At 42.1% G+C, this 26,863-nt stretch overlaps 1 protein-coding gene across 1 annotated transcript in view; it reads left to right on the top strand.

Annotated features, from left to right (window-relative positions):
* The window catches only part of nkain2 (sodium/potassium transporting ATPase interacting 2), an 83,344-nt gene extending 57,707 nt beyond the window's left edge, over nt 1-25,637 (top strand). Inside the window, exons 4-7 of the mRNA XM_070986892.1 lie at nt 986-1,186; nt 11,388-11,448; nt 18,452-18,533; nt 21,057-25,637. Coding sequence (XP_070842993.1) covers nt 986-1,186; nt 11,388-11,448; nt 18,452-18,533; nt 21,057-21,066 — 354 coding nt within the window. The 3' untranslated portion in view covers nt 21,067-25,637. The remainder of the gene's footprint in view (nt 1-985; nt 1,187-11,387; nt 11,449-18,451; nt 18,534-21,056) is intronic.
* Nucleotides 25,638-26,863: the final 1,226 nt, after the last annotated feature.

Below are 26,863 nucleotides of genomic sequence, written 5' to 3'. Positions count from 1 at the left end.
GAGCTAAATGCTATTGTCAGCATGCTAACATGCTCGTAATGACATTGTTCAAATGCTGTTGTTTAGCTGGTAATGTTTACCATGTCCCCCTCTTAGTGTAGCAAGTTAGCATGCTACCATTTGCTAATTAGCACTCACCACCGCTGAGGCTGGTTGGAATATCATTAGGTTGGCGGGTCATAAAAAGCCAAATCTATCAATCATGGCAGCACTAAAGGAGAAATCAGGGCCTTAAAGTCAGTTGGATTCATTCTCTGGGGACCTTGACTATCTTTCTAAGATTTCATGGTAATCCATCTGGTATGTGTCGAGATATTTCATTCTGGATTGAAGTGGTAGATTGACCGACGATGCCTTTTGTGGATCCACATTGCTGGCGTGGCTGTCAACCCCCTCGGTAATGTCGCCACGTTCACATTAATGTGCTTCTTAATATTTAATGGCACCCATATTTGGGGGGTTGTACTGCTTCTGAGAAACAAAGGAGAAGTCAAAACTGTGTTGACTAAAACTGAAACACATTTTAGTGAGTGACCCTCCCATGGCACCACGACACATCATACCAGAGCTTTTGGTGCATGAAGAAACACAAAATCAAAACCGAGCCCCCCCCCCCCTTTATCTCTGTCGCCTCCTCCCATCATTCTTCTCTCTCCCTCCCGTATTGTCCTTATCATATCCCTGCCTGTGTATGATTCAGATCTAATCTGAGTGATCCCAGATCATTGGAATTATAAATCTGAGGTCTATTTTTAGCTTGAGCCAAACCCTCTCCTCTCTCTGTGTCTGCGTCTCGGGCCTTGATATGACAAACAGTTTGGTTTTAATTAAAATTTGGTTAAAACCAGCCCTGACATTCAGCCTGATGCCGCCTCGTTCCTGACCTGCCTTATGTCTGAGGATGTAATTCAACTCTCTGTCTGTCTGTCTCTCTCTCTCTCTCTCTCTCTCTCTCTCTCTCTCTCTCTCTCTCGCTTCTTGCCAGGACTCTGACCTTGTCCTGACGTTCAACCTGTCCATGCATCGCTCCTGGTGGATGGAGAATGGCCCGGGGTGCAGAGTGACACCCATCACCCCTCCCCCCTCCTGGGCACCTGAGGACCACCGATATATATCTATATCTGGCTGTCTGATGGATTTTCAGTTCATAGAGGTGGCTCACTCTTCGCTGCAGATACTCCTGGCTGTAAGTACTTGAGCTAAATAGGTGCTTTCTATTATGCACTGCAATTTTGAACTCAAGTACCTGCATGTAGTATACACGCTGTTACATCTCGGCTTATGGCTTTAAATGGCCTTTTAACTAATAGGAGTGACCTGTCGCTTACAGTGGGTGCTACTGTAAATGTGTTGCAGAACACAGTTATTTTGCTTTCTTTCTGACACGAGCAACCGAATTAACCTTTTGTTTGCATCTTAAGTATGTAGCTGGAGTCAGCCTTAATTCAGCCTTGCTAGCATTGGGACTAGTAGCCTAGGCCAGATGAATTAGCATTGAGAGAAAGATACTGGATTTAAAAGTGCTCTGAGCACGTTGTACTGGAAGTATATTAGGCAAAAGTATCACCTTTCTAAAACCAAAATGTAAGGAATTTATCAAGTCATCTCACAGAGTTAGTGTTAATTAGATAGCTATCTAATTGATAAAATTAAAACTTCCCTAAAATGCTCCAGCATGTAACCACCAGCCGGCCAGCCCCATCTTAGCTTTGGTTACAGTTAGCTAGTTTGCCGCCCCTGCCTTACATTGCTCCTGGCTAGTAAAAAGTGATCCTAAGTTAAATACTTCTGCTTTGTATCATTTATTGTTGTGTAAAATCGACATTGTGTCTCATGTTACTGTCATGGACGTAATATGGAAAATTAGCTAACTAACTTATCCACTCTGATAGCATTTCTCTAATGATAATGTTAGCGAGCGCGCAAACTAAGGTTAGCCAGCTAACTGTAACTTAGCTACGCTGCATGGAGGTGGTTGCTAATGTTATCTGATAAAGTAATTCATAAATTAATTCATTCATTTATTTTTGGCCACTTAGGGGCAGTGAAACAAGCTGTAAACACAAAATTGACGTATTATCATCTCATGATGTTGTTATGCTGAGTGGGTTAGCAAACAGCTTCCTATGAAAGCATTCAGGAACAGGAAGCAACTTTAGTGGTAGTTTTCAGAGAAGAAGTGAGGATGCAGTGACTAAATTCTGTGCTCTTTGTTAATTGTGTGTGTGTGTGACACAATGCTTTGAAATGAATGCAATTACTCAATTGATGGTCTATAAACTTACCTCAGCAGTGCATTAAGTTTAATGTATTCTAAAGTGTATTAAAAACTTCTTTGTCTGCTGAGTGGGATAGGGAATCGTGGGTTATTGTGCAACTTTGTGGTAAAATAAAGCATCTAGGCTCCATTAAGTTAATAACTCCATACCCTCATTAACATAGAATGGTCTTGATAAGCTGCTTTAGAGACTCTCTATCCATCTCACTTTTTTTGTCTGTCTCTCTCTTGTTCTCTGTGTCTTATTTCATTGTTACGAAAACAATTTCCTTCTCTCTGTTTCCCTCTGCCTGTCTCTTACACCTCGCCCTCTGTATTTCTTCCTCTTCTGCACTGTCAAACTGCGATAATTAGCAGGATCAAAAGAGACAGCAGAGGGAGAAGTAAAGAGTGAGAATGAGGGAGGCCTGTCACTTTTCATCTTGGTCTCTTTTGTACTTTAGCTCTGTTTTTCCGGCTGTACGCACGCATATCAATACAGATGCAGTAAACAAACCGCCGTTTTAATGCGAATGCATGCGTCATTACGCCAGCAGAAAGAGAGAAAGAGTTTGGGAGTTTCAGCGTGTCTGCCTCTTTTTCATTCTGAATCTTCCTCCCTCACTTAGCATGACTCTCTCTCTCTCTGTCTCACCAGCTCTCCTCATGCACTCTCTGTCAATCGATAGTGGTGCTTATAGTGTGGCTGAGTGCCAAGCCACCACACAGCTGTACCACTGTCTCACTGTAATTGGTGTGTGGAAACACTGTCATGCTCCATGAGCACACACTCAACAGTCTGACTAGTTCACCGGCTGACTGGCTGGCTGCTTCACTGTAATTGGTGGAAACGCTGTCAGGGTCTTTAATAATGTACGTTCAACCAGTCGACCGGCTGACTAAGTGAGGGGTTAGGGTTTGGTTGGGCTGAACTCTAACCTGACTGGTTGTCTGCATGTTTAGTGGTTAGCTGGCTGACTTGTTAACTGATACTTGGCAGTGATGATAAAAGGAAGGACACTCGTGACGGATGAGGCCGTTATTTCTGGAAAACGTTTTCCAGAAAGGATGACACTTTTTGATGGACAGGATAAAAAAATCCGAAATGAAGATGTGTCTGGACACTGTGTGGAAGAACAACCACTGAGGCATTTCAGCTGTCAAGGCCTTCAACAGAGCATGTTTTTGTTTGGCTGGGTGGTCAGTTGGGTCTGCGGTGCACTGCTTCGCCCGTCTCACTGGCTCACTGAGTCTCTTTTTGTCTCTGGTTTACAGTTCAAGCATTGTAGAAGTTCAGATATGGCTGCACACTAAATCTTGGAGTTATTCTTTATTTCTGCATGAGATAATAAAGTTTGTCTCATAAGAAAGTGACATGTTTCACACCCAGCCTCTTTGGGCATTGTCCCATGGTTCATATGGATTTTATGTTGAATTGTTAACAGATTTACTGACTCGTAATGTTACAAGCTGATTGGTGTGCTGCCTGACTAATACAGTGAATTACTGTTTTTGAAGAGTCGACTGGCTTAATTTTCCAAACTGCATAACATAAAAGGGTTTCATTGCAATCTGGTGACTGGGGCTTCTCCAGGGAGAACCGGCGAGTCTTCAGTGAAATGTTGCCTAACGCCATCACACCGTCACTGCCAGATTGCAGCACAGTGGGAGAATGTGCATGTATGTCTTCTGTAATTACAGCTTTGTTTTTCAACTTTATTCTACCTGCTAGTAGCACAGAGTGATAATTAAATTATATTGTACAACAAAAGATGAGGCTTCGTGCTGGCTCAGTGGTCTAGAGTGCAGGCCTGCAAATAATTTCAGTGATTAGCGTAACTTCAACTCGAGTGGAGGAGCTGATCAGAGAAATCACCTACCGCTGTTTTTTCGTGTGAAAGTCAACCTGCATACACGCAGCCCTCCGCTGCACACGGTTAAACAACCTTGACTGGGAAATGTCAGGCGTTCATGTGATGAACAGGAATATCTGTGCTGATTGCTTGTATGTTACACGCATCCGAAAAACTGCACGTTTACAGAAAGAATGCGCGCTAATTGCAACCTTTTAATGATGAATACTGAACATTATCAACACCCCGAGGCAAATGTGTTTCGCTCCACATTGGCTCATATCCTTGATATATTTGCAGTGTAAAATCCAAGCTGTTGAGACAGTTCTGTCAGAGTGGCTTATAGCCAACAGGCAATATAAACTTTTAAGACAGTGATGACCCTTTGCTCACCCTGCACCCTTTCAAAGTAAACTTTTCACTTGCAGATAATTTTGTGTACACCAAATATTCCCATGATGCAGACAGAGAACAAACAAGCGGCACTGTCAAGACAGGACCCCGTTATTAGGTCAAGGAAGAGACGAGGCCAAGAGGCTGCAGCCACGCGGCAGCTCTGTGAGGCTGTGCTTTTAAGGACAGTGGTGCTTTGAGCTAAATGCTAATGTCAGCATGCTAGCATGCACACACTGATAATGCTACCATGCTGATGTTTAGTACGTACAGTGTTTGCTATCTTAGTTTACCAAGTTAGCGTGCTAACATTTGCTAATTAGCACCAAAGTACAGTTTAGGAGAGCGGGAGTGTCTTTAGTTTTCAAGCATTGAGCAATAATTAGGTCACTGAAAAGACTGACCAAATTAAAATTTTGACCTGATTATGACACTGGATGATCATCAAAGTCATTACAGTTCATCTTCAGATTTTTTGTCAGTCCATTCTATAGTAAAAGATATTTCACTCAAAACAACAAATTGGTGTTGCTAGAAGAACAGTTGAGATATTCCAGCGTGAAGAAAAATGATGGATCGACTGACAGACCTTAGAGCCATGCAGTTAAAAACGCAATAAAAATCTTTTGCACTTAATCATGTAGAATATATTACTTACAAATTGATTTTTTAAAAGAAACTATGAACCACCAAAAAGTGACATGAGAGTTCTAGATCTGTCCTCTTATAATGATGAGTAAAATGGCAATCCTGTTTTCTAATGACTGCAACAAAGGGGCATGCTGTGGGTTCTATTAATTCAGTCATTTAATCAATTTCAAGATAAATCACAAGATAGTTGATATATTGTAATAGTATTAAGAGTATAGGAAAGAAGAACTCAAGCAGTCTGCAGGTTTCCTTGTTAATCACTGGGGAAAGAAATTGAGCCATTAGCCTTTGAAGTGCTTTTACTTTCATTTTTATAGACAGAATTGAATGTGACGTTGTTGTTGTTGACCACAGTCATGTTCGGGTCAGATTGTATCAATAAAAAGCAGCACTGGGACCAGATTTGTTTTCATAGCCGGTGTAATTCAAAGATCAGGGAAGAGAAAGAAAAGAGAAAAGAACAATGCATGTGAATTGAACGTCAGTCAGCCAAGGCGACGGCTATGCTCGACAGCACTAAGCCCGTATTTGCTGAATAACCTCCCATCTTCTGTTTGTTTTTCAAATGAAGACAGGTAAGGACTTCTTGAATCAATTTAAGAAAACGCTTGCAACAAGGGATCATTAATGGCAGCTGCAAAATGGTTGCATTTAGGAGCTGTGACTTCTGATGATTTGAGAGTGAGCGAGGTCGGTGCCGAATTTTCCTTAATTTGTGATTCATTTGTTGTTGCTGTAAATTGCGTGCACTTTTACACAAGCACCAGCCAGCACAAACAAATCTAGACCAAAGTGATTAGACGTAATTATTGATTGTGGCATTACAGCGATTTTTCAAGGCCGCTTTGACTGGCTGACAAAATGTTTTCATCACAAATCATTTACAAACCGCATGGGGCGAAAAAATTAAGCAAAACATTAGTGTGAGTTTAAGCATGGATCTTCAGCGCATAAACACATTTAATCCAATGAGTGTGACATCTTCATCACAGCACAATCCATCTGCAGCAGAATGATGAAGCTGTAATGAATTCTCCCATTTGAGATTAATACATTTTCATGATAGAGTAATGCATCCAGCGCAAACGAGATTATCCCACCGGCAGACAACTCCGCATTTAAGATTCCTCATAAACAGTGCAAAGGTTGTGGGTGTAGAGACGCAGGAAATGGGAAAGAATTAATTATGGATCCAAACAACGTCACGATCTTCTGAAATATTGGTCGAACATAAACCTCTGAGCTGGTTCGGTTTTGAAAAACCTTGAGGGAGATGATGCAGTGGCATCAGCACTTTCCGGTTAGATTGTTTTGGCAAAATGCAACCTCACCTTCCTCCTTGTTGGAGGACAAACTGCGTCACTGGGTGACTGACCTATAACTGCCTTCCCTGTGGCATCTGTCCTTGCTTTTGTAAAAGGTCTCCTCCCATGATGCTTCCGCTGAATTGTTGGTCTCAGGCTATGCAGAACACATACTGGAGGTTTTCCCTTCCTCTTCAAACAGCTGTTTGACATTCAGCTAATTTCCCCCCAGGCTCCTTTCAAAACTTCCAGGTGTTATCAGAGTCTCTGCTAAGGGAGCATTTGGGACTTGGTTATTATAGGAGAGAATGATGATTCAGTTATCTTTTTTAGTTTAATGGTATTTCTTTGCCACATGGCAAATGCAGCCCTACACTTTTATGAGATTATACATCATTTTTGGCGCCGGTGATAAACACTGTAATAAAACTAGTAATATCCAAATATCTTGACACTGTGCTACCTCATAACTGTGGTCAGAGACAAGAGAACAATGGCCAATTCAAAACCCCACTGTAGTTATTACATTGATTTATTCTCTATTAAAGGTAAAAGTACAAAGAGCCGCTGTATATTAGATCTCATTTCACTGCCATTTCCATGTGGCTCCAGGGTTGGCAATAGCTGCCTGATGTTGGCTGGTCGGTCCACCGCTTTGGTCCAGGCTGAAACATCTCAATAACTGCTGGACAGATCGCCTTGAAATTTTAAACATGCATTCATGGTCCCCAATATTTCATTTAATTACTAAATTACAGACAAAGCTGTCGACATTCCTATCAGCAACCATTGTGCTTTGTGTTTAGTGCTTATTAGCTTGCTAACAAGCTAAACCAAGATGGTAAAAAAAAAACTGGGAGAACATTGTGACACCAGAGCGTATCTGCAGTGCAGGAAAGCCACTTTGCAGTCATTATCATTGCAAACGTTTATTCAGAACATTCTGTTCAAGCTCTGAAGGGGAAAATGTTACACTCAACTATTGTGGAGAGGCAAGAACATTTGACAGTCTATTACCCGTACCATTACTCTCCCATGCCTTAAGATAATGCTGATAGGTTTTGCTGACTCGCTTTTGCATAGCTAACCACATCTTTTACCATGGCAACAAGCACCTGCTGCACAGCAGGTGGAAGAATTGGATAAAAACTGTCCTCCTGCCTCCTGGGATACTGTGCGTCACCACGCATATAACACCCCGTGAAAATTGTTTTCTACTGTGAATGAGGTACATGCCTCTGTGGGATGCAGTGGTGAAGTTATACAAGTTATGGCTTGTCAGGCTAATCAGGGCAGGACAGGATCCTGTCCATGCTGAAGTGGTGCTATTTCCATTACCACTCATCAGACCGAACATCCTTCAGGTTCGCTGCAGTAACTAGGTAACCCTGATCCACAGAAAAAATGAAAAGAAGAACCGGTGTCTGTCTGAGGAACCTGGGAGCAGCTCGCTTCAATTTAGTCCATCGAAATGCAGACGGGAGCTGCAAACCAAGGCGGAAATGTTTACAACCACAGCAACAATGGACAGGGGAGAAGCTACTTGAAGATACTTGATCTCTTTGTTTTTATCTCACAGACACACACAAACTGTGGTCAGTCACCATTAAAAGCTGTGGAAAAAATAGTAATACTGAAAGAAGCGGCATTCAAACTAAAATTAGTGGGACAAAAAAAAAAAAATGGCAGCAAAAATGGAAGAATTGAAAGTTTTGTTTGAAGTGGAAACACTGAAAGCAGAGGAGCAGTTACACTGTAAGAGATGAAAGCAGTGGAAGAGTCAGTTGACATGTAAACACTGTCAGCAGATGAACTGTCGAAGAAACAGATGAGAGCAGTTGATTAAAAACTGTAAATGATCAAATGTAAAAAATAAAAGCAATTTGAGCGAATTGGATGATTTTGATAATGTGTGTAAAACACGTAATGGCAATTAAGTCATCCATTCACTCTCAAAGCCTGCTTTTCCCAAACATAATCCTTTATAAGACATTCACTTCCTCATATTTGCTTTTTCATTTCACTTGTTGGCAATATAATCATTTGAATGCTGTGAGCTCAACGTATGAGTCACTCTCAGTAACATATTGTAAACTTGAAAATAAATAATTAAAGCTCCCTTCAAGGAGAATGTCAGTTCCATCTCAATACAACACTGTGGGCTAAGAGACGTGGATGGTTGTTTTTGGTCTTCATCTTAGTCATATCAACATCTTTTCCAGGCCTTCGTTTCTATATTTTTTAAAGAATTTTTTAGCTCTGCAAAACTCCAAAAGCTAGATACTTAAGCTCACAGTTAGCAGGATAGTCCAAATATAACTGCAGGCGCCAAACCAACACAGACCCAGAGCTACGAGAATAAACAAGATAAGGCACACACACACACGTCACAGCCCCACAGCTAATATTGATGCACCCCGGCTATCTTATTTGGGTTTCTTCACATCTTGAGAAGATATAATCAGACTTATTGTAAACAGGATATTATGTTTACATGCTGCAACACCAAAACGGAATACTTGAGTATCCAGAATATTAACAGGATATTGATGTGCAGAGAAACGCACTCTGTCACAGCTGATCAAATGTTCTCTATTGCAGGGTGGCACGGCGCTCTGCACTCGGTGGTACTAACAAAACTGCACCCGAAAGTCATTTTCAGAGGCAATGAGGCTGCAGAAGACGGAACAGGCTCCGGTTCAGATAGCAGCGCATGTGACAGAAAACTCCCCAAACTCTTGAAAGCTTTTTAAATAACATTTTTGACTTTGTAACACTGAGTGTCTCCTTATAGTGGATACTGATAATAAATCATCTTAGCCGGAGTGGCAGCGGACAGGAGGTCATCTTGATTTTTCAAAATAAAGGTATCCTCCTAAACTGCTGTCAGTGGTAGTGGCAGCTGAGACTTTGTAGGCAGTAAAGTTTATCAGCCTCTTTGGGCAGTGGTAATTTTTCAAGGCGTCTCTGATACATAAAGCCTCCTACGTTATCCAAATTGATTTTCTCATCACCGCTGATCCCCATGCTGATACTGGCAGCATTGTCTGCTTTCAGTTTGTGGCTCAGCTTTAAGTAAATTTTTCCCCCGCTGAGCAGAACACTATATTTCTATGACTCATCAACTTGTCAAAGACGGGGGTGACAGGGAGAGGAATCGGGGGAGAGGGGAGAAATAAAGATGAAGAAAGGAAGAGGAAGGAAATGGTGATTGCAGAGGAAGATAGAAAGGAAGGGAAGCGGGAAGGAAACGGTGAGAGAGGGAGAAAGCATGAGAAAAGGAGTGAGGAGAGAGGTGCTTGGGGGCTGAACATTATTTAGACTAAATGAGGTCAAGACCTTGAGCTATACACTGAATCTCAAATGTAGTTGCTCACATCTCACTGTGTGTTTACGTGCTTGTGTACAGCTCTGTGTGCGTGTGTGTGTGCTGGCTCGTGTCTGTGTAGTCAATAGAATACCAACCAGGTCAATGTCATTTTTCCGACACTTAAAGCCTTATTTGGCCAATAAGGCGTCTTTATTCGGAGTAATATGTCAGTTTAAGGCCTCACATAAACACAAACACCTCCATCACCGCCTGCCTGGATCCTCCTCTGTCACCACATTCCTCTCCGTGTCCTGATCTCTCTTTCCTCTCCTATCATTGTGGGGTAATAAGTTCACTAAAAAGCTGACCTTACATTGAACATGCTTTCCTGCATCTTTGCTCCTATCAGCCACCTCCTGCGGGTCGCCTTGGAAACAGACAGCCAATGGGCGAGCAGATCAGAGAGCAAAGGTGTTCTGCTAGTGTGGACTGCTATATCGCTGTCTAATCACTGCACACACACGCATTTACACACAGAAACGCAGCACTGAAGCCCCTTTTTGATAGTTCAGTATGCAGCCATCATTGTTTTCAGGTTTGTGAATGGCTTCAAACGGAAGTGAGGCCACGAGGGAGGACAATGTCAGGTACACCTCTGCGTTTAGCTACAAGCCCGACACAACAAAGCCCTGTCAGAGTGGGTGGCGGTGTGAGGTTTTCATTTGGATGACAGCAACAAATAGGGAACTATCATTTCATCGGAATGCCAAAACAATAGAAGGAGCTGAAAATTCAATTTCAGCTTCAGTGATCACAATCTCGCTAATGTTAACCTTCAGCGCCATAATGGAGACACGGTTGTGTTTTTTTTCTACGTTGTGAGGTTTGAACATGTGTATTAAAACAGTGCCTGAGACCTTGAACCTGTAGGATAACATTGCAGTCGTCATTAAAGGTGCCTAACAGTGACTTTATGTGTGTGTGTTTGCAATTGCGACACAGTGAGGACTGGAACAAGCTGCCACAGTGTTGGAGCATGAGGACATTTTAACCAGCTCACAACTTCAAACGCCTCTTTGAAGGTTGAGACTTGGTTTTAAAGATGAGGTTAGAAACAGGTTCAGGTTAGGGTAAGGGGTAGGGTTTAGCTGTGATGGCTGAGGTTGGAGCAAAGGGCTAGGGAATGCATAATGTGAATGAGGGTCCTCACAAGGACAGAAGTATGTGTGTATGTGTGTGTCCATTGATTCAAGTGTTCTATTTTGGAGCAAAATACCACAGCGCTGTTCTGCTCCACTTACACCAACACCTGTTTCCTCGGTCTGTTCCAAGCATTTGTTCAGTGTCCATCCATCCATCCATCCATCCATCCATCCATCCATCCATCCATCCATCCATCCATCCATCCATCCATCCATCCATCTATCTATCTATCTATCTATCTATCTATCTATCTATCTATCTATCTATCTATCTATCTATCTATCTATCTATCTATCTATCTATCTATCTATCTATCTATCTATCGACAGACTGATAGTTTGTGTGTTAGTCCGTATGTTATGTTTTGGACAAAAGAATAATCCTTCCTTTGTCTCTGCTGCTCTCTTTTCCTCCAGTTGATGGGGTTTATCTACGCCTGCTACGTGGTCAAGCTCATTTCAGAAGAGGAGGATAGCTGTAAGTGCGCACACACATACACACACATCTTACAACAGACCAGCAGAATGGCCTAAAAACACAGAGACGTCTATATTCGTCCTGCTGTAAAAGACAAAGTCTCTCACTCAGTCCGTGTTCAGTAAGCCGCCCCTGCTGCTACGCCTGTCAAGCTTTCCATTCTATGGAGGCACATATGCGGTTTATGATGATAGCGGAGGCTGCTTTACCATCAAATTGCTTAGTAATTTTTGAAACAATTGGTCTTTCACTTCAGACACACAGCCATCTCATTCTTAGCCACCGACACTGGATCTTGCAGACTGAATTGACGGCTGTTGCTGTCAGCTCCATCTTCAGCTGACTGTAAGATATTTTGCTGATAGACTGACAGCCTCTTAATACCTTGCATTAAAATGCATCGCGTATCTGGATTGTATCTTTACAATGATTTAACCACATCACATTTAAACCCAGTACGAACATGGCCCTGTTTCCACCTGGCGCGTCCTGCGTGATCCGATCACAAGTGGACAGCTCGTCTCTCTTCTTCGCTCTCGTTCCCTCTTCTCACTTGTGCGGGTCCACAAAAACAGCAAGAAAAACACAAGGAAAGAAAATGGCAGCCAGCCGTGAAGCTGCGCCATTGTATTGACTTTTAATTACTCGTCCAAGTCGGGGAAGAAGACGTCTTCAACAAGACTGCGGAAGACGAATGCAGGGAGGAAAATGCTGTTTTATGCGATTACTTTAAGTTCAGCTGTGGTGAGTGCCACCTCTGTTCAGAGGGCGATCTGGATGCAGGAACGCGGTCAAGACTAGTGTAAGAGGATGAAGATGAAGATACCTAAGCTTTTTAATGAAAGGTACAAAGGGGGTCTGAGGCCGAAGCTGCATGTCAGCAGGCAGAAATTTGCATCCTTGCCACTTGAAGATTCATGTAGAGGACATGGAAATGAAGACACCATGCTGTTCTTGCTTGGCAATGTAGAGCTAGTTAATCTTAGTATTCTAAGGATGATTAGGAGAAAGGACAGGACGGTGGCAGAGCTATGATTGACTCATCATAAACTGCCAGTTTGGAATATTTCTGGTAAAGTGGGTTTGGGAGTTTAAAGGTTATGTAGCTGGTGCTTGTGAGTCAAGCTTGTGAAGTAAATTCAATCTGTTTTCTCTCCATCCCTCTTTCCTGACACGTCCTCTTGTTCATTCCCTTCGTAACGAAGCAGCAGGTTTGAATGAAGCCGTCTTGGACTCCGGGGCTTTCGCTGACCCTTAGACGGAATTCAAAGTGAAACTTGTAGCCTCCAGCTTTTGCAACCAGCAGCTCATTCATTTACAGTAACACATTGGCAGAGAGATGAGAGGGAGCGTGAAGGACGAGGAGAGCTAGGTAGATTCATGCAGGATCAAAGTTGTCTTTCATTCATGCGTCTCTCCCACATGCTTTCCGCTTCCTACCGCCATCACCAAGCAACAGTCACAGGGAAAATCTAAAAGGGTGAGGAGGGGAAACAATGAGAGATGATCACGCATCCATTCATGCATCATTTCTCTTTATTCAGTCTTTTATCAATACATGAACTCATCAATACAACCATGTTGATTGGGAAGTGTGCAACTTCTGCAGTAAAAGGCGACATTGACTAGCGTTCCATAAGCGTTTTTACAAAATGGATCGCAGTTGAAGTGTGATACGAGCAACAGATGAGCAAAATGAGGCAAATCAACATGTTAATGGTGTGATTGTTGCATTTTGAATGCAGAGCGCATTATGTGAACGTTAACTTGAATGAGCCCATTTACCTGAGGCCATCAGTTTAGTTATTGCATAAAGTAGAAGCAGCCATTCTGCAGGAGGATCAATACCCAAGCATGTCTTATTCAACACTGAATTGAGGATGCTGTTTGCTAATGCATAAATATTGATAGGTAATAAATGCGGGCTGGATGAGTGGAAATAGTTTGAAGCGCTGAGAGCAGACAGGTTTTTCCTGCTTTCTTTCCTGCAGGGAGCAGACTGGGGATTGAGACAGACAGTAGAAATGATCTCCATCTGCTATAAAACTGTGGGTCAGCGCCGGATACAAGACGGGCTTCTGTTCCTACAGGCTCCTCATGTGACAACACTACCTCTGTGCTCATCGAGGTCGCACATGAATATTAAATCACCAGACTGTTAAAAGATCACTCAGTATTTATCCCACTTTTATGAAGTATAATTGAGCTTCAGTGGCTGTTTTGAATTTTTTTAACACTGCATTTTAATAAGCTTTGTGGTGACAGGGCAGAAACCCTAAAATGCCACTTGTTCCATGTGTAAATAATTAATGCTGAGCAGTTATTATTTGGCCTTTGCTTAACTGTTATATTTTGGCCCTTGGCTCTCAGTGCTGCACATTCCTGCTTGTTTTGCAGCCTGAGAGAGTTTGTTGGAACTAAACAACAATTTCAAATGAGCTAGAGTTGGAGTGAAATGCTGCTTAGGGCACTTAGTTCATCTCATCTTCACTGTAGCATCTGAAATCTGAGGCAGAAGCTTAAAAATACAGCCTGTATCAATCACTTTCTTGTTTAAAGGCTAAACCTATTTCAGCTTCTTACAATGTGTGACGAAGTCCTACGGAAACGCACTATTTTCAGCCACTGTTAGTTAGTTTGGGTTATTCCACATGGGAGGTTTGTGTTGTTACTCGCAGGTTTTTAGTGGATTCAGTTCACAGTGAATACATTTACAAGCACACTAATATTCCACTGTTTGTTGGGTCATATGAACAGCACAGTCTGGTTGGATTTTCTGAATTTAGGCCATATTTCCAAATGGAGAATTTTCATATTAAGATATTTGGGATATATTTATGATGACCGAAGTAATGATTTGGACTCAGATGCAGACTCAAGTGTGGAGTGACCGGTAAAGGGTTTATTGAAACCAGAGTTCAGGCTGACTCTCGAGTTGATGGTATGGAGGATGGTAGAGTGGTGAATGCGGCGTAGTGCACAGGAGTCTTTGTCTGTTGGGATGCCACGTGGTGATGCAGTGCAGGAGAGAATGTAGAAGGTGGTGTGGCTAGAGGCAGGTGGCCGAGTGGGGTCCAGCGGCGAGGAGGCAAGGTAGATAAGCAGGGAGCAGGATGCCGGTAGCGGGAAGCGGAGGAACCTCACTGAGAGGCGGAAATAATCTGGCGACGAGCCCTCCGCTGAACGCCGGTTTTGTCCCGTCCGGGATAGAGATGGGAATCAGCTGCGAAGTGCCAGCTCCCCAAAACTCCGCCCAACCTCAGCCGAAAAAGGACTACACACACCAAAGACCAGCCCCACACACTATAAAAGGAAACTAACAAAACATAAATATCGCACCAATCATAACAATATTATTGAGGTTTTAGGAGCATTCTTTGGATATGTATGTAGCGCATTGAGAACATGTGTCTCAAGTGAGATTTTGACTGCAGACTATAAACAGCCTCTTGCCTGTTTACGGTCATATCTGTTTGCAAGGTAGAGATGCATGCACTGAAGGAAAGCTTACATTTCCAGTCACACACCTGCTTTTAAACAATTTGAATGACTTGGGTATCAACAGGATTTTAGATATGCACAAAATATCATAAAGCTGACCTTCTCAAGAAGGTGGTTGAGCAGATGAAAGAGGGAAGCTGTGCTCCATCTGCGCAATATGAAGGGCTGCATGTGTATTAGTGGAATATTCATTGTCATGAGTCGTGTCAACAGCTTAGTGGGAATATTGTCTTTGTGGAATCAGGACAAAAAGTGGAATATTTTGTGCATGTAAACAGTCAATGCATAATATTCCCAAGAACCAATCAGAGTTTAGCTCCATGTGAATCAAAACATAATGACCATTGTGTGGTTGTTTCATGGATTAGCGGAGTTTTTGACTGTTAAACGCCTCATAAATTAGAGTTGTGAACACTTAAGCTGAGCTTTGTCTTGTTTAGTCTTAATTTTTTAATGCTATAAAGAAATGCTCATTTTGAAACCAAGACACATTTCACTGCCATGCTTCATCAGCTAACCATCTCTTCACCCATTCTGTAAGCTGCTTATGTGTTTGCAAGCTGGAGCCTAGCATGCATTGGAGAGTGGACATGTCAGCAGCCTCATGCAGGGCTGACACATGTAGACAAATGCATTCACACTCAGGCTCACACCCACAGGCGATTTAGAGCTTCCAGTTCTTTGGACTGCGGGAGGACACAAGAGCACAAACATTCAAACTGCACACACCAGCGCTAATATTATGAGCTACACAAGTGATTCCCACGTGTCTCCTCAAGGGACAAAGGTTATCAGGAGGAATCAGGATTCAAATTGGGGTTTCAGGCCGCTATTAAGGCTTAATGAATATGCACGCAATGGCGGCGCCCTGTCGCATGCATCAATTTCATGTGACAAAAAGATCATTTTCTCCATAATAATTTTGGGATTCATTGTAATCTTCGTGTTGCTGAGTCTTACCTCTTGAACGTGGCGGCGGAAAGCGCAGCACGATAATGCAGTCTGGGGGACTAAACAATAATCAGGGAGCTTTGTTGGGAAATGCGCCTTGGGTGAAGAAGCTAATACTCACCGAGGACCTATGAAGATTTTGAGTTGCTGAGAAAGCTAATTACTCTGATAATTATTCTGTGCGTGTGCGGCTGAGTATGTGTGCATATAGGATGTGTGTGCGTGGTTGTGTCTGCGTGTGGGAGATTAATCATAATAGTCCGTCTTATCTGTCTCACAGCAACTCGTATGTGTCAGACAGATTCGTATCAGATACATGAACATCACATGAATGCACACACACACACACACACACACACACACACACGAGGGCACTGCAGCCTCTGCGTGATCAGTCTTTGTGGAAGTGGAGGCGCTCAGGACACTTCTGTCAATGGTGAACATTTGCAACTGGAAAATAATTAAATACCACAAAGAAAAAAAAAGGAAATCTGATTGCTGCTGTTGTTTCGTGAAGTTTTGAGTTCCTGGCTTCTGCAGAGAACCGCTCGTGTGCCGACATGTTCATCGGACAAACCCGGGCCTTATGAATAACATATCTGAATTTTTAAATTGGGCCGCTACAGCTAGATAGGCAGCACACTGACAAGGTTAGAGGCTCCATTTCCTCTCGTGTTCAAAGGGTCGAGCACGGCAGAAACTCTGCTGAGGCTATCTGACTGCAGCATGAATCAGCAGGAAACCCTTACCGTTCACACCAGGCCGTTCCTCCACAAAAGGATGCACACAAAGAAGGAGTACATCAGGCGCAGGCGATGGCTCTGCATTGTCTGCGCGGAGCAGCCATAATGAGCCAAATGATCATAAAATATCACTGTCTTGCAGCGGTCCAGGAAAACCGCTGGTAGACAAAGAAGATCATCTGTCATCCCGTTGTGTGGCGGAATCAAAATTTCACATGAATGCATTAAGAGGATTAAGGGAGACGTGTGAAAACTCGCAGCTAAGATGTGGTGATTTATAATGAATTTTTACATAACTTCAACAGAATTAAAAGAAGAGGAAAGGCATGTGAGGACAGATGCCTTGACACGCGGGCTCAAATGGAGCTCAAAAACTCCAAAACCACGATAGAACAAGAAATTTCTACACTGATGAAATGATTCTTCAGGAAATCAATGAATGCATTTGGCTAAGAAAATTTTTTTTTGGGGGGGGGGTTCATTTGCTTTTATAATACAAGTTAGATAAGAACATACTGCTCTCATCTCTGTCCAGTGACACTAAGGCCAACAGCTAATTAGCTTAGCTCAGCTGGGAATAGGGGGAAACAACTGGTCAGGCTCTGTTAAAAAGTTAAAAATCTGCCTACTAGCACCCCCAAATTGTGCTGTATTGTGTTTGTGTCATCTGTACAAGAACCAAAACAAACAAATTTGTGGTTTTAAGGCAAGTTACAAGCTGAAAGCCAAGAAATGCATAAATTATGTAAAGCCCCATAAAACCACAAATTACCATGTGTAAATTTCATTCTTTGCAACATTGAGACAAATATATATATAAATAGCATGTTAACAATCGCACTTTAGAGGAGCCTGTAGGCAATTTTTGTATGTTTGGACAGAGCCAGGCTAGCTGTTACCCCCTGTTTCCAGTCTGAGATGAGTGAAAGTGGTGTTGATCTTCTCATCTGTCACTTTGCAAGTAAGTAAATGTGTGTCACAAAATATCAATCTATTCCTTTAAAAGGAGCTACAGCATTATACCCAGCATACTCATTAGCATGACACGTAAAGATATGAATGCAGTGCCATGCATATTCATTCATTATGCAATGTATTGGATTCTTTTGAGAGGCATACACAAGCCAATCAGTGAAATCACTGTATTTGTTGGTAATCAAAATTGCCCGACTTGCGTTTGGTGCTGGCCTCCACATGATGTTTGCAGCTTTTGCAGGCTTAAGGTGCACTCACAGCTACTTTCATCTCTGCAGTGACAGCCAAATTCCACATTGTACTTGATGCTATGAAATCATACTGAATAAATAAGAAAGTGTGCAGCTGATCAAGGCGAGGAAGTACCCTTTTATGAGCTCCACAACATCAAAGTAAAAAAATATCACGGCTTCCTCCCTTCAAAAGTCCAGCCTCTCTGCCTCAGTCTGAGCAAAGCAACCACCTGCTGGCAGCTCCTCAGCCCGGGAATCTGCGGCGCTATCCTAGATAATTTAGGAGTTAAGAGTATTCTCAAGGCATAAATATATATCGCTGCATAAGTCTTAGTCTTCCTCCTAAAAATAGAAGTAGATTTGCATCGCAGGATTTTCATGCAGTTGAGGCCAAATATTCACTCGAAGCAGTTTCATGCCTCCAACTCTGATTAGCTCGAAGAGCAGCAGCGATAGAGGTGGTAGTTCTGGATCAAAATGTCCTGTTGAGACCTCTGCAGGTGTGGGCGGCCTAATGCAATGAATCATCTGTGGTAGGAGGTTCCCAGCTGATCACCACAAAGGCATACACTTTCTCTAATTGATGCTGTTTTTGTGCAGTTGATTTTATAGGAGGGTTCGACTCGTACGGTTACCAGGGGCCTCAGAAGACCTCCCACCTTCAGCTGCAGCCCATGTACATGTGAGTATAGTTACACTCAGCGTTTCATAGCGATGTTTGATGATGTTTTTATCACATGCCCACAACATCAGTCTTAAATACAAGGATAAAATAGCATATATTGTGCAAAATGGCCATCAGAAATCCAGTTCCTCCAGATCCTCAGGCCAACCCCCGTCATGGTTGGTGACTAACTTTCATCAGTGTTTGATATCTTGAGTTCTGCAGTGAGGATGATATAAGCACATTCTCGCTGTATCAGCATAAGGGTTTATCATTTATCAGCCCAAGGTCTCATCAGTTATTGCTGTTGTAGGGCTTTCATCACTCCCCTCTCGCGGTGGCAAATAAAGGTGGGGTATGTGATGAAAGCTGCTGCATCCTTGATGTCATTCTTGCTGAAGCTGTGTTTCATAATTAGCTCTTTTACTCACATGTACTAAAGAGGGCATCCTCCTGAGAGTTGCTGATGTGCTACAAAATCGGTTTTGTTGTTTTGGAAGCTGTTATTTCACGTCTCCACAGGCTGGTTCCTGGTTTATATATGAAACCATAGATTACAGTTTCACGGAGACCTTCAGCTATTCTTTGGCTGGCGAGCCAATAGGATAACACAAAATGAGTCTGAGTCCAGGCTTAGACAACCCTGCATCAATCTCACTGTCTCACTTTGTCCCATGGAAAGCTGAAGCTACGCTATTGTAGCAAACAACAATACACAATAATGGTGATTCCACCGATGTGCAGCAGACAGGTGATCAATATCTGTTTTTATTAGAGAAAAGAGCCAAAGCGAATTAGAGAGAGATACGCCAGACAGAGAGAGAGATTGAGAAAGAGAAATTGAGGTGAGGATGGGCAAGAGACCAATAGGTAGAGAGAGAGAGAGAGAGAGAGAGAGAGAGAGAGAGAGAGAGAGAGAGGAAAGAAAAGAAACACAGAGTGATGGATGAAACGTAGGACTAAACAAAGAAGAAAGGCAATAAAGGGCCATTCTGTAGTTTTATATGTCCCTTGTGGAAGTCATAACACAGATCATAAATCACCAACCCCCTAGATAATGGCTGCTAACACAAACACACACTCCCGCACAAGAGCCGGAGCGTGAATACACATATCTATGCACGCACAGATGATTGCACCCACACACAGACGAGCACACACACGCTCAAACACCGCACACGCAAACAAACGCACGGTAAATGTGCTGATAGACATCTTGTGCTTGCACATTAATGTACGCACACATATAGGAACTCACACACACACACACACACACACACACACACACACACACACACACACACACACACGTATATGCACACACACACAAACATCATCAATATGCTATCATTGTTCCCCAGCTGTTGTCCCTTCACTTTGGTGTTTATTGGCTCTGGCCAGAGGGACCAATAAAAAAAGCATCAGCTGTACCGTCCCAGTGGAACGCTCTCCGTCCCTGGCAACACACACTCAACCACCCACCCACACACACACACACACACAAATAACAACAACAATTACCGCCTCCAGTATTTTGTAGAAATGTGCAGTTCTTGGCGGAACAGGAAAAAAATCCTCTTAGATCAACTTATTGTTGACCTCCAAAAGCTTGTGTTTCTCCATGTGCATTCAAATGAGAGTAAGAGAGTTAAGCGTAATCCCAAACACAGAAAAATAAAAAAAATAACAACACAGAGCTCAAATACCAGGTTCTGACTGTAAACATCTTCATTCATTATTCCCACAAGTGATGTTTCATTTCTGCATCTGTCATTACAAACTCATGATTAAGCTCCTGGTTGCACTTGATGGAGAAAATGAATTCAAAATTATCTTCAGGAATCCAGTGCGCTGAAATGAGGTGCAGATTGGTATCAGTGCAACGGCAGGAAATTTCATCTCAGGAGTGTATTTAGTGAAAGTATGTCAGAGCCGTGCTAATGTGTAGCTAAATGCTACACTGCAAGAACTATGATTACTACTTCTCTTTAGCATTTAGCTAAAATGCTAAGCTATTGTAATAGTAGCACAAGTGGAGAAGAGTCATGCCGTCTGGGAAGCTAACTCAGCAGCGTGAGAGTTTGCTAACATTAGCGACCAAAAGATACTGGTCATACCAGACCAAGTAAGGCTGTGGCAGCAAACAGCTTTAAAGTAATAAATTCACTCATTGCAGTATTTTGGGTGAAAGTATCAAAGCCAGTATACTCATGCAAATGTTAAGCTGTCTTTTGAGAATCATTGTCAATCATTTGAGAAACAAAAACAGTGCCTCTGATGTCCTCATCAAGTGTGAAACACTTTATCAAGGACGATACTGAGCAAATGCACGGCTAAGCATCTCATCATAAACCTCTTAATCTCAACTCCTCTCAATTATTAACTTTAACTTTCTCAAGTAGCTTTAAAGTTGCATAAACATTTTTTTCACAGTAGGACAGTGTCACATATACTGTGTTTGTTCTGAGGCAATTCTGCTGCTTCTCTTCGTGACTGACAGTCATTATTTTGTGTAACACCCCCTCTCTCCTCTTCACACAGGTCAAAGTAAACCCAGGAGCTACTTCCGGACCACTGCCTTACCAATCACCACCGCTTAAACGTCCTGCTTTTACTACTCCAACTGTCTTTTAAGAAACAACAACCAAGACACAGACAAGTAGGCAGGATACGGAAGACACCAAGATATTCTGCGTTTCAGCCTACAAACCCCCAGTCCGATTGCTTCCTTGGTCTGCCTGTCTGTTTGTCACAGAGTTAGGTCTGTTCCTGATGAAACACTGGCCTCGTGTGGCTGAGCACAGTAACTGCAGGACATGTGTGCCACACTAATCCAGGCAGCTCTAGCATCAACTGCATTCTTTTTTTTTCTTTGTCTCTGAGGGATGCAGTCAAGAGCCAGTGACTTGCTTCCTCTTGTTGGGTATCTGCATTGTGAAACAAAACAAAGAGGCGATGAATCAATGGTGAATTACCGACACGTTTCTTCAGGCTTCCAAGGAGAACTCGTGGAGTTCTGCTGTCAGAGACGCGTTCATGTCGAGCCCTGTTTCTTCAAGCAGAAATCAGTCGCTGTGTCAAGTGTTGTGGTGTGTAACAGCTCTCAAGTGCAGATATGCCTGACCAAAGAGGTTCAAAAAACCCAGAGACACGTCCTTATGTAAGCAACAGAGCCTGTGTAACCGTCTCTGGAACTTTTTGGTCACTGTGCCTGATAGATTAGACACTGGACTTCCAGCCATCAAGCATCTACTAACAAGACTACCGATACAGGAATGTCAGACATCTTTTTTCTAAGATTACTTTTTGGTGCATTTGGGGTCTTGTCGCAAACAGCGACAAGACAGTGATGGAGGTCATGGGCTGGACTCAAGCACGAGTACATGCCGCACATTTTATTCTGCTGTTTCATCAGAAACGTTGAATGTTAAATAACAGAGCAATGTGTAGATTAACATACTCTCATTTCATATGTGCATGTGTACAGGAAACACACATTCACACACACAGGCATTGAGTACTGCATAATGACTTCACACATGCATGCACGCACGCACACACACACACACACACGCAACATAACCATTTAACTTTTTACTACTAATGTGAATCTTAATGTTTACAATAGAAATTCAGTCTGCCAGGACAGGAAGACTGAACGCCTGACAGGCAGATGCAACAGGTGGATAGACAGGCAGACTGAGAGACAGACAGAAGACTCAAGAGAGATGACGGACATTTTTTCAGCTGCAGTATCCCGAAGGCCATGGGCTGTTTTCTGCCATATTAAAACACAAGGAACACTTGTTCCAGATGTGTCTTTTAGTCTCTTCCTGTCAAAATATTTTGTCTTCCATCCAAGACAGACCGGTAGAGGTAAATAACATGACAAAGAAAACTACCACTGAAGAGGGATTGAGGTCAGTCAACAGTTTCCCTTCCACCTGGGTTCTTTTGTAGCTGTAGAAGAAATATATAGAGAAAAAAAAAAGCTGGAAGCCCAGTAGCTGCCGAAGCAGCAGGATCTGCAGCATCAACTTCTTCATAATGACAGAAATAGTTCAAGAGCAGCAAAGAAATCTTCCACAGGCTACAGTTACATAAAGAGAAAAGACACACCCTTTACAGACATGACAATCACAGTCAGAGTGGCCTGAATCTCATCATGGATTGGCTTCTTCTTTTTCTTTTTTATCATAAAAAAATGCGACAAAAATACGGACTGTCGTCACCATGCGGGAACAGAGAAGAGTTAGATTAACTGATTAATTTACGACAGAGGCTGAATCTTCATGTTGGCCCTTGCCTGCAGAGTAACGAGGACAAACATTACACCAGAGATATGACAGAGACTCACCCCAACACACACCCACACACGCACACCTCACGACTCGAATTTTAATGTTGAAAGTGCCAACTCTTTCACCACCTGGATATCTGTAGAGCCTGGTTTCTGAGAGCCGCAGACTGGGACCAAAAATAATGGGTCTCGGGTTCACTTTTCTTGGGTTCACCTGAAAGAAGAAATAGCGAGGATATTACAAATCAAAAAGAATTTTCACATTTGCATTCCAGCAGGCCAGCAGGTTTCCTCTTTTATTCTGCTCCGAAAAAAAAAAAAAAAAATCAACTGATTCCTTCTGGAAATGTGACTAAACGTGTTGCATTTGTGTTGCGATCACTGGACCAAATGTTTGAGGCCTTCTCTGTCAACCAAGGAACACTTCTGGGTGCAAACACTGGCTTCTCTTGACATTAGGACGGACTAACAGACTATGTCTCCTCTACAAACTGATCTCAAAGTCCACCTTCCTCCCCCCCGTCTGCCAGTTATCTTCAGCAGTTCATGTTTTGTAACAAATCTCTGTGGGTTATGTTCAGAGTCGCTGCCCCGCGAGGCTCCGCCGACACTCTGGAGGACAGAAACAACATTTTGTGTGTTTGCATGAGTTGTTTCCAAACTGTTGCGTATTTAATCTCATGCTGCGTGTGACTAACTAGCTACTTAAACTGGGAACTGTTTGGTTTGTCGAATGCTCCTCAACTCTCTTCAAAGAATCCTAAATGTGAACTTTGTGATTTTTCTATAAATAACACAGTCTGAAATGTCTGCCGAGTAAAGGAGTAAAATAGCTACTGCAATGTAAAACGATGAAATGTAACTTTGAACTTCTAGACGTTTTTTAATCACATGTGGCCGTGTTTACTGTTTTTTCTAGTTGACTACTAATGTATGATGTTGTGTACAAGTGGGACTACTATGTTTTATTTCTTCTAACTGTACAGCGTATTTGAAATGAGGGAGTCAGAGGAGGTTGGGAGGAAAGAGAATTAGTTGCACTATAGTCTGTAATTCTTTCATTAACCACTCTGTCAGGGTTTGGAATTCACTTTCACCTCAGCACATAATTAACTTTACAATATTCATTTAGATTTGAATTATCAACAACACCACACATGCATTTTCAATAAATAAAATGACTGCAGATAAAGTGTCTCTGTTTCAGAATTCACATCAGGAGCTAATTCTGGGGAAAGGGTCACATATCCATTATTTAGGCGCTTAATTGAAAAAGATAGTTGCTCCTGTCATTAGCAAATGACACTGTTTGAGCTGAAAGTGAATTTATTTGCTAGTTTATTTGTCCTTAATGGAGTCGACCATTTCAATATTAGCTGACCGACCCAGCAGCCACTTATAACACCAAACTGAAACAATTATTCCCAAAATCAGAAAGGATTTCAGATATATAATGTGACTCAAGTGTGTGTGTGCGTGTACGTGTGCGTGTGCGTGTGCGTGTGTGTGTGTGTGTGTGTGTGTGTGTGTGTGCGTGTGCGTGTGTGTGTGTGTGTTAGACTTTGCGCTGCAGCACACTATACTTTTCTGTGTCATGGTGAACTGAACGACACTTAAACCAGAAGCTGCAAAGCCACAACTTGAACCCAAATTGAACAGGAGAAGGAAATTGAAGAGCTCATCACAGATTGTTCATTAAACAGCAATAACAACAGTAATAACATATTTTAAAGTAACAGTGAGGACAGAATCCGCACAGTTTGTGGTGGATCTTTATCTTCACTGTTGCTCGATCACAGTTAGACTTTGGAAAGGTCAATAGAGCTTTTGTCTGTAGATCTAAGAATGCACATCTGTACAGAGAGAGGTAAGCATTTGCAGAAGCAGCTGTTATTTTGTTGATTGGTGCCAATAAACATTCAGTCAAGCCATTGTCTCTCAATCTGTCCTGTAATATAACTTTTAAATAAATGTGAAATGTGTGAATAACAGGGAAAGACATATATCCTGTGTTTGGCCAAATTTTCACAAAATCTAAAAAGAAATTTTGCATTTGATGAGTGAAATGTAGCATCTTCAGATTTTACTGAAACTAGCATTTAACAGTTTAAAAGCTGCTGAAAACTGAAATCTTGATCGGTGTACAGAAGCACATGACATCACCTCTTGCCATCTGAGCAACATCCACTTCAGGAATGAAAAATATGACTGACTGAAATTTTTGAGTTCATGTAGAACCCCATCACTTATTAAAGAAGCTGATAGAGAAAATACATTTTCAGGGTCTTGTAAGTACTGTCGTTGTTGTACAGTTAGTTTAATGAGGAAAACAGATGTTTACAGCAAAAAAATATCATGTCAATAATTAGACTACATAATCAAGTAGGAATATCATTCAAGAGAAAAGCATGGGACCCAGCATAGAACCCTGAGGTACTTCACAGCTCAGCTCAGCTTCCTTATGAGTAGTAGACAACAAATGTGTTAGCGTAAGTTGTCGTAAGTTAATTTTCTTCAAATTAACTTTAATTTAAAGGACATTAGGCTGTGTTAGAGGAGCATTTAGGAAGTGCAATAAGACATAAAACATAAAACATTATATAACTATTCAGTGTCTGTACATCAGTACAGAAACATCACTAATTCCCAGTGAAAACTGTAATAGTCAAGCTTTCTCTGTGGCTCTGGGTTGATCTGTTAAAGTTCACCACTGACTAGAACCATCTATGTTGGTTTAACTCCTTCTCTCTTCATGATGGTTTTCCCACACGTGACTGACTGTACATAAACTAGACATTTGGGAATAAAGTAGACGGAAAATCTTTATAGTGTCCTCTGTTCTCTGACACCTTTCAGACATTTTTCGTGCATACCTGACTTCAAATAATTTATGTCTGGTGCATTATGCATGTGTAAGACAAAGCATTCATAGTATGAGTTGTGTCTTTGGGGGTTGAGGGGGTCTTTCTTTTTTCCAGTATGACAGTTCTGAAGAAAAATCCACTACCTGAAATGACTGGAAGGAAGATGATCCCACTGAACCAGGACTCTAAAAGACAGCCGAGGACAGCATTCAAAAACCCTGATCACTCTCTCTTTCAGTTCAGTTCATACATCCTGACCAGTCAGAGAGTGCATCTGTATCTCCTTAACTTGCACACACACATGCACAGTCATTTCCCGGAAGCACAATTATTCATTTGCAGAAACATACCGGTAATCAGTCAGAGGAGTAGAGTGGGTGGTATTCTTGCATTCCCATCAAAGGTAGATTCGGTGTTTGAATCTCTGAGAATAATGGTATTTAAGTAAAACATGAAACGTCTACTCAATTAACACTAAACACCTCTTGACTGTGCAAGAAAAGCCCTCTTTGTGCAGATGCATTAGACTGAGTTCAAGATAGAATAAGTGCTCAAGGTTGGAAGTGCTTAAAATATTTATTTGTAGCCTGCAGAGCATCCACACTTCTTGACCTGTTAAATGTGGAACAGCACACTCCAGAAAATGTCTGATGGGTTTACTGGCTCTATGTAATAAGCAGAGACTTGCACTTGTTAAGGCTTTTTAACATTGTTGGCATTCTCCACTAAAACCAATTGGGCACAGCCAGGACAAGCAAACTAATTACGCCGTGGCTTACGCCCTGTGGCATTAATGAGGAATTGTAACAGAGCTAACAACCCATTTTACAGGCGCCCCAGTTAGGTTTATTTCGAAAGTTGTGCCAACAGTGTTGAACTGAGAATGTGTCCATTCAAATTAATTCTAATCTTATGCGTTCAAGTGTCACTTTCTCTGTTGAAATGTAATTAATTCTGGTTAAAGGGGTGATTTTGTGAAGATGAGAATTGTGTGTGTGTAATACATCTGCAAGCTTTCAAAAACTATATGTAGCCTGGAACCAGCATGCAATCACAACATTACTACTTCCACCGATAATGATATAATAGTGATACTGATAATAGCTTCAGTTACAATTTTTTCTAGTAGATGACTGTTTAAGCTAACAGTGTCTTGCTCGAGGTCAGTGGCAGGGCAGATGTGC

This window comes from Chaetodon trifascialis, chromosome 19, assembly GCF_039877785.1.
Source record: "Chaetodon trifascialis isolate fChaTrf1 chromosome 19, fChaTrf1.hap1, whole genome shotgun sequence".
Lineage (NCBI taxonomy): Eukaryota > Metazoa > Chordata > Actinopteri > Chaetodontiformes > Chaetodontidae > Chaetodon > Chaetodon trifascialis.
Note: the sequence above shows the minus strand (reverse complement) of the source record. Positions and strands in the feature narration are given on the sequence as shown.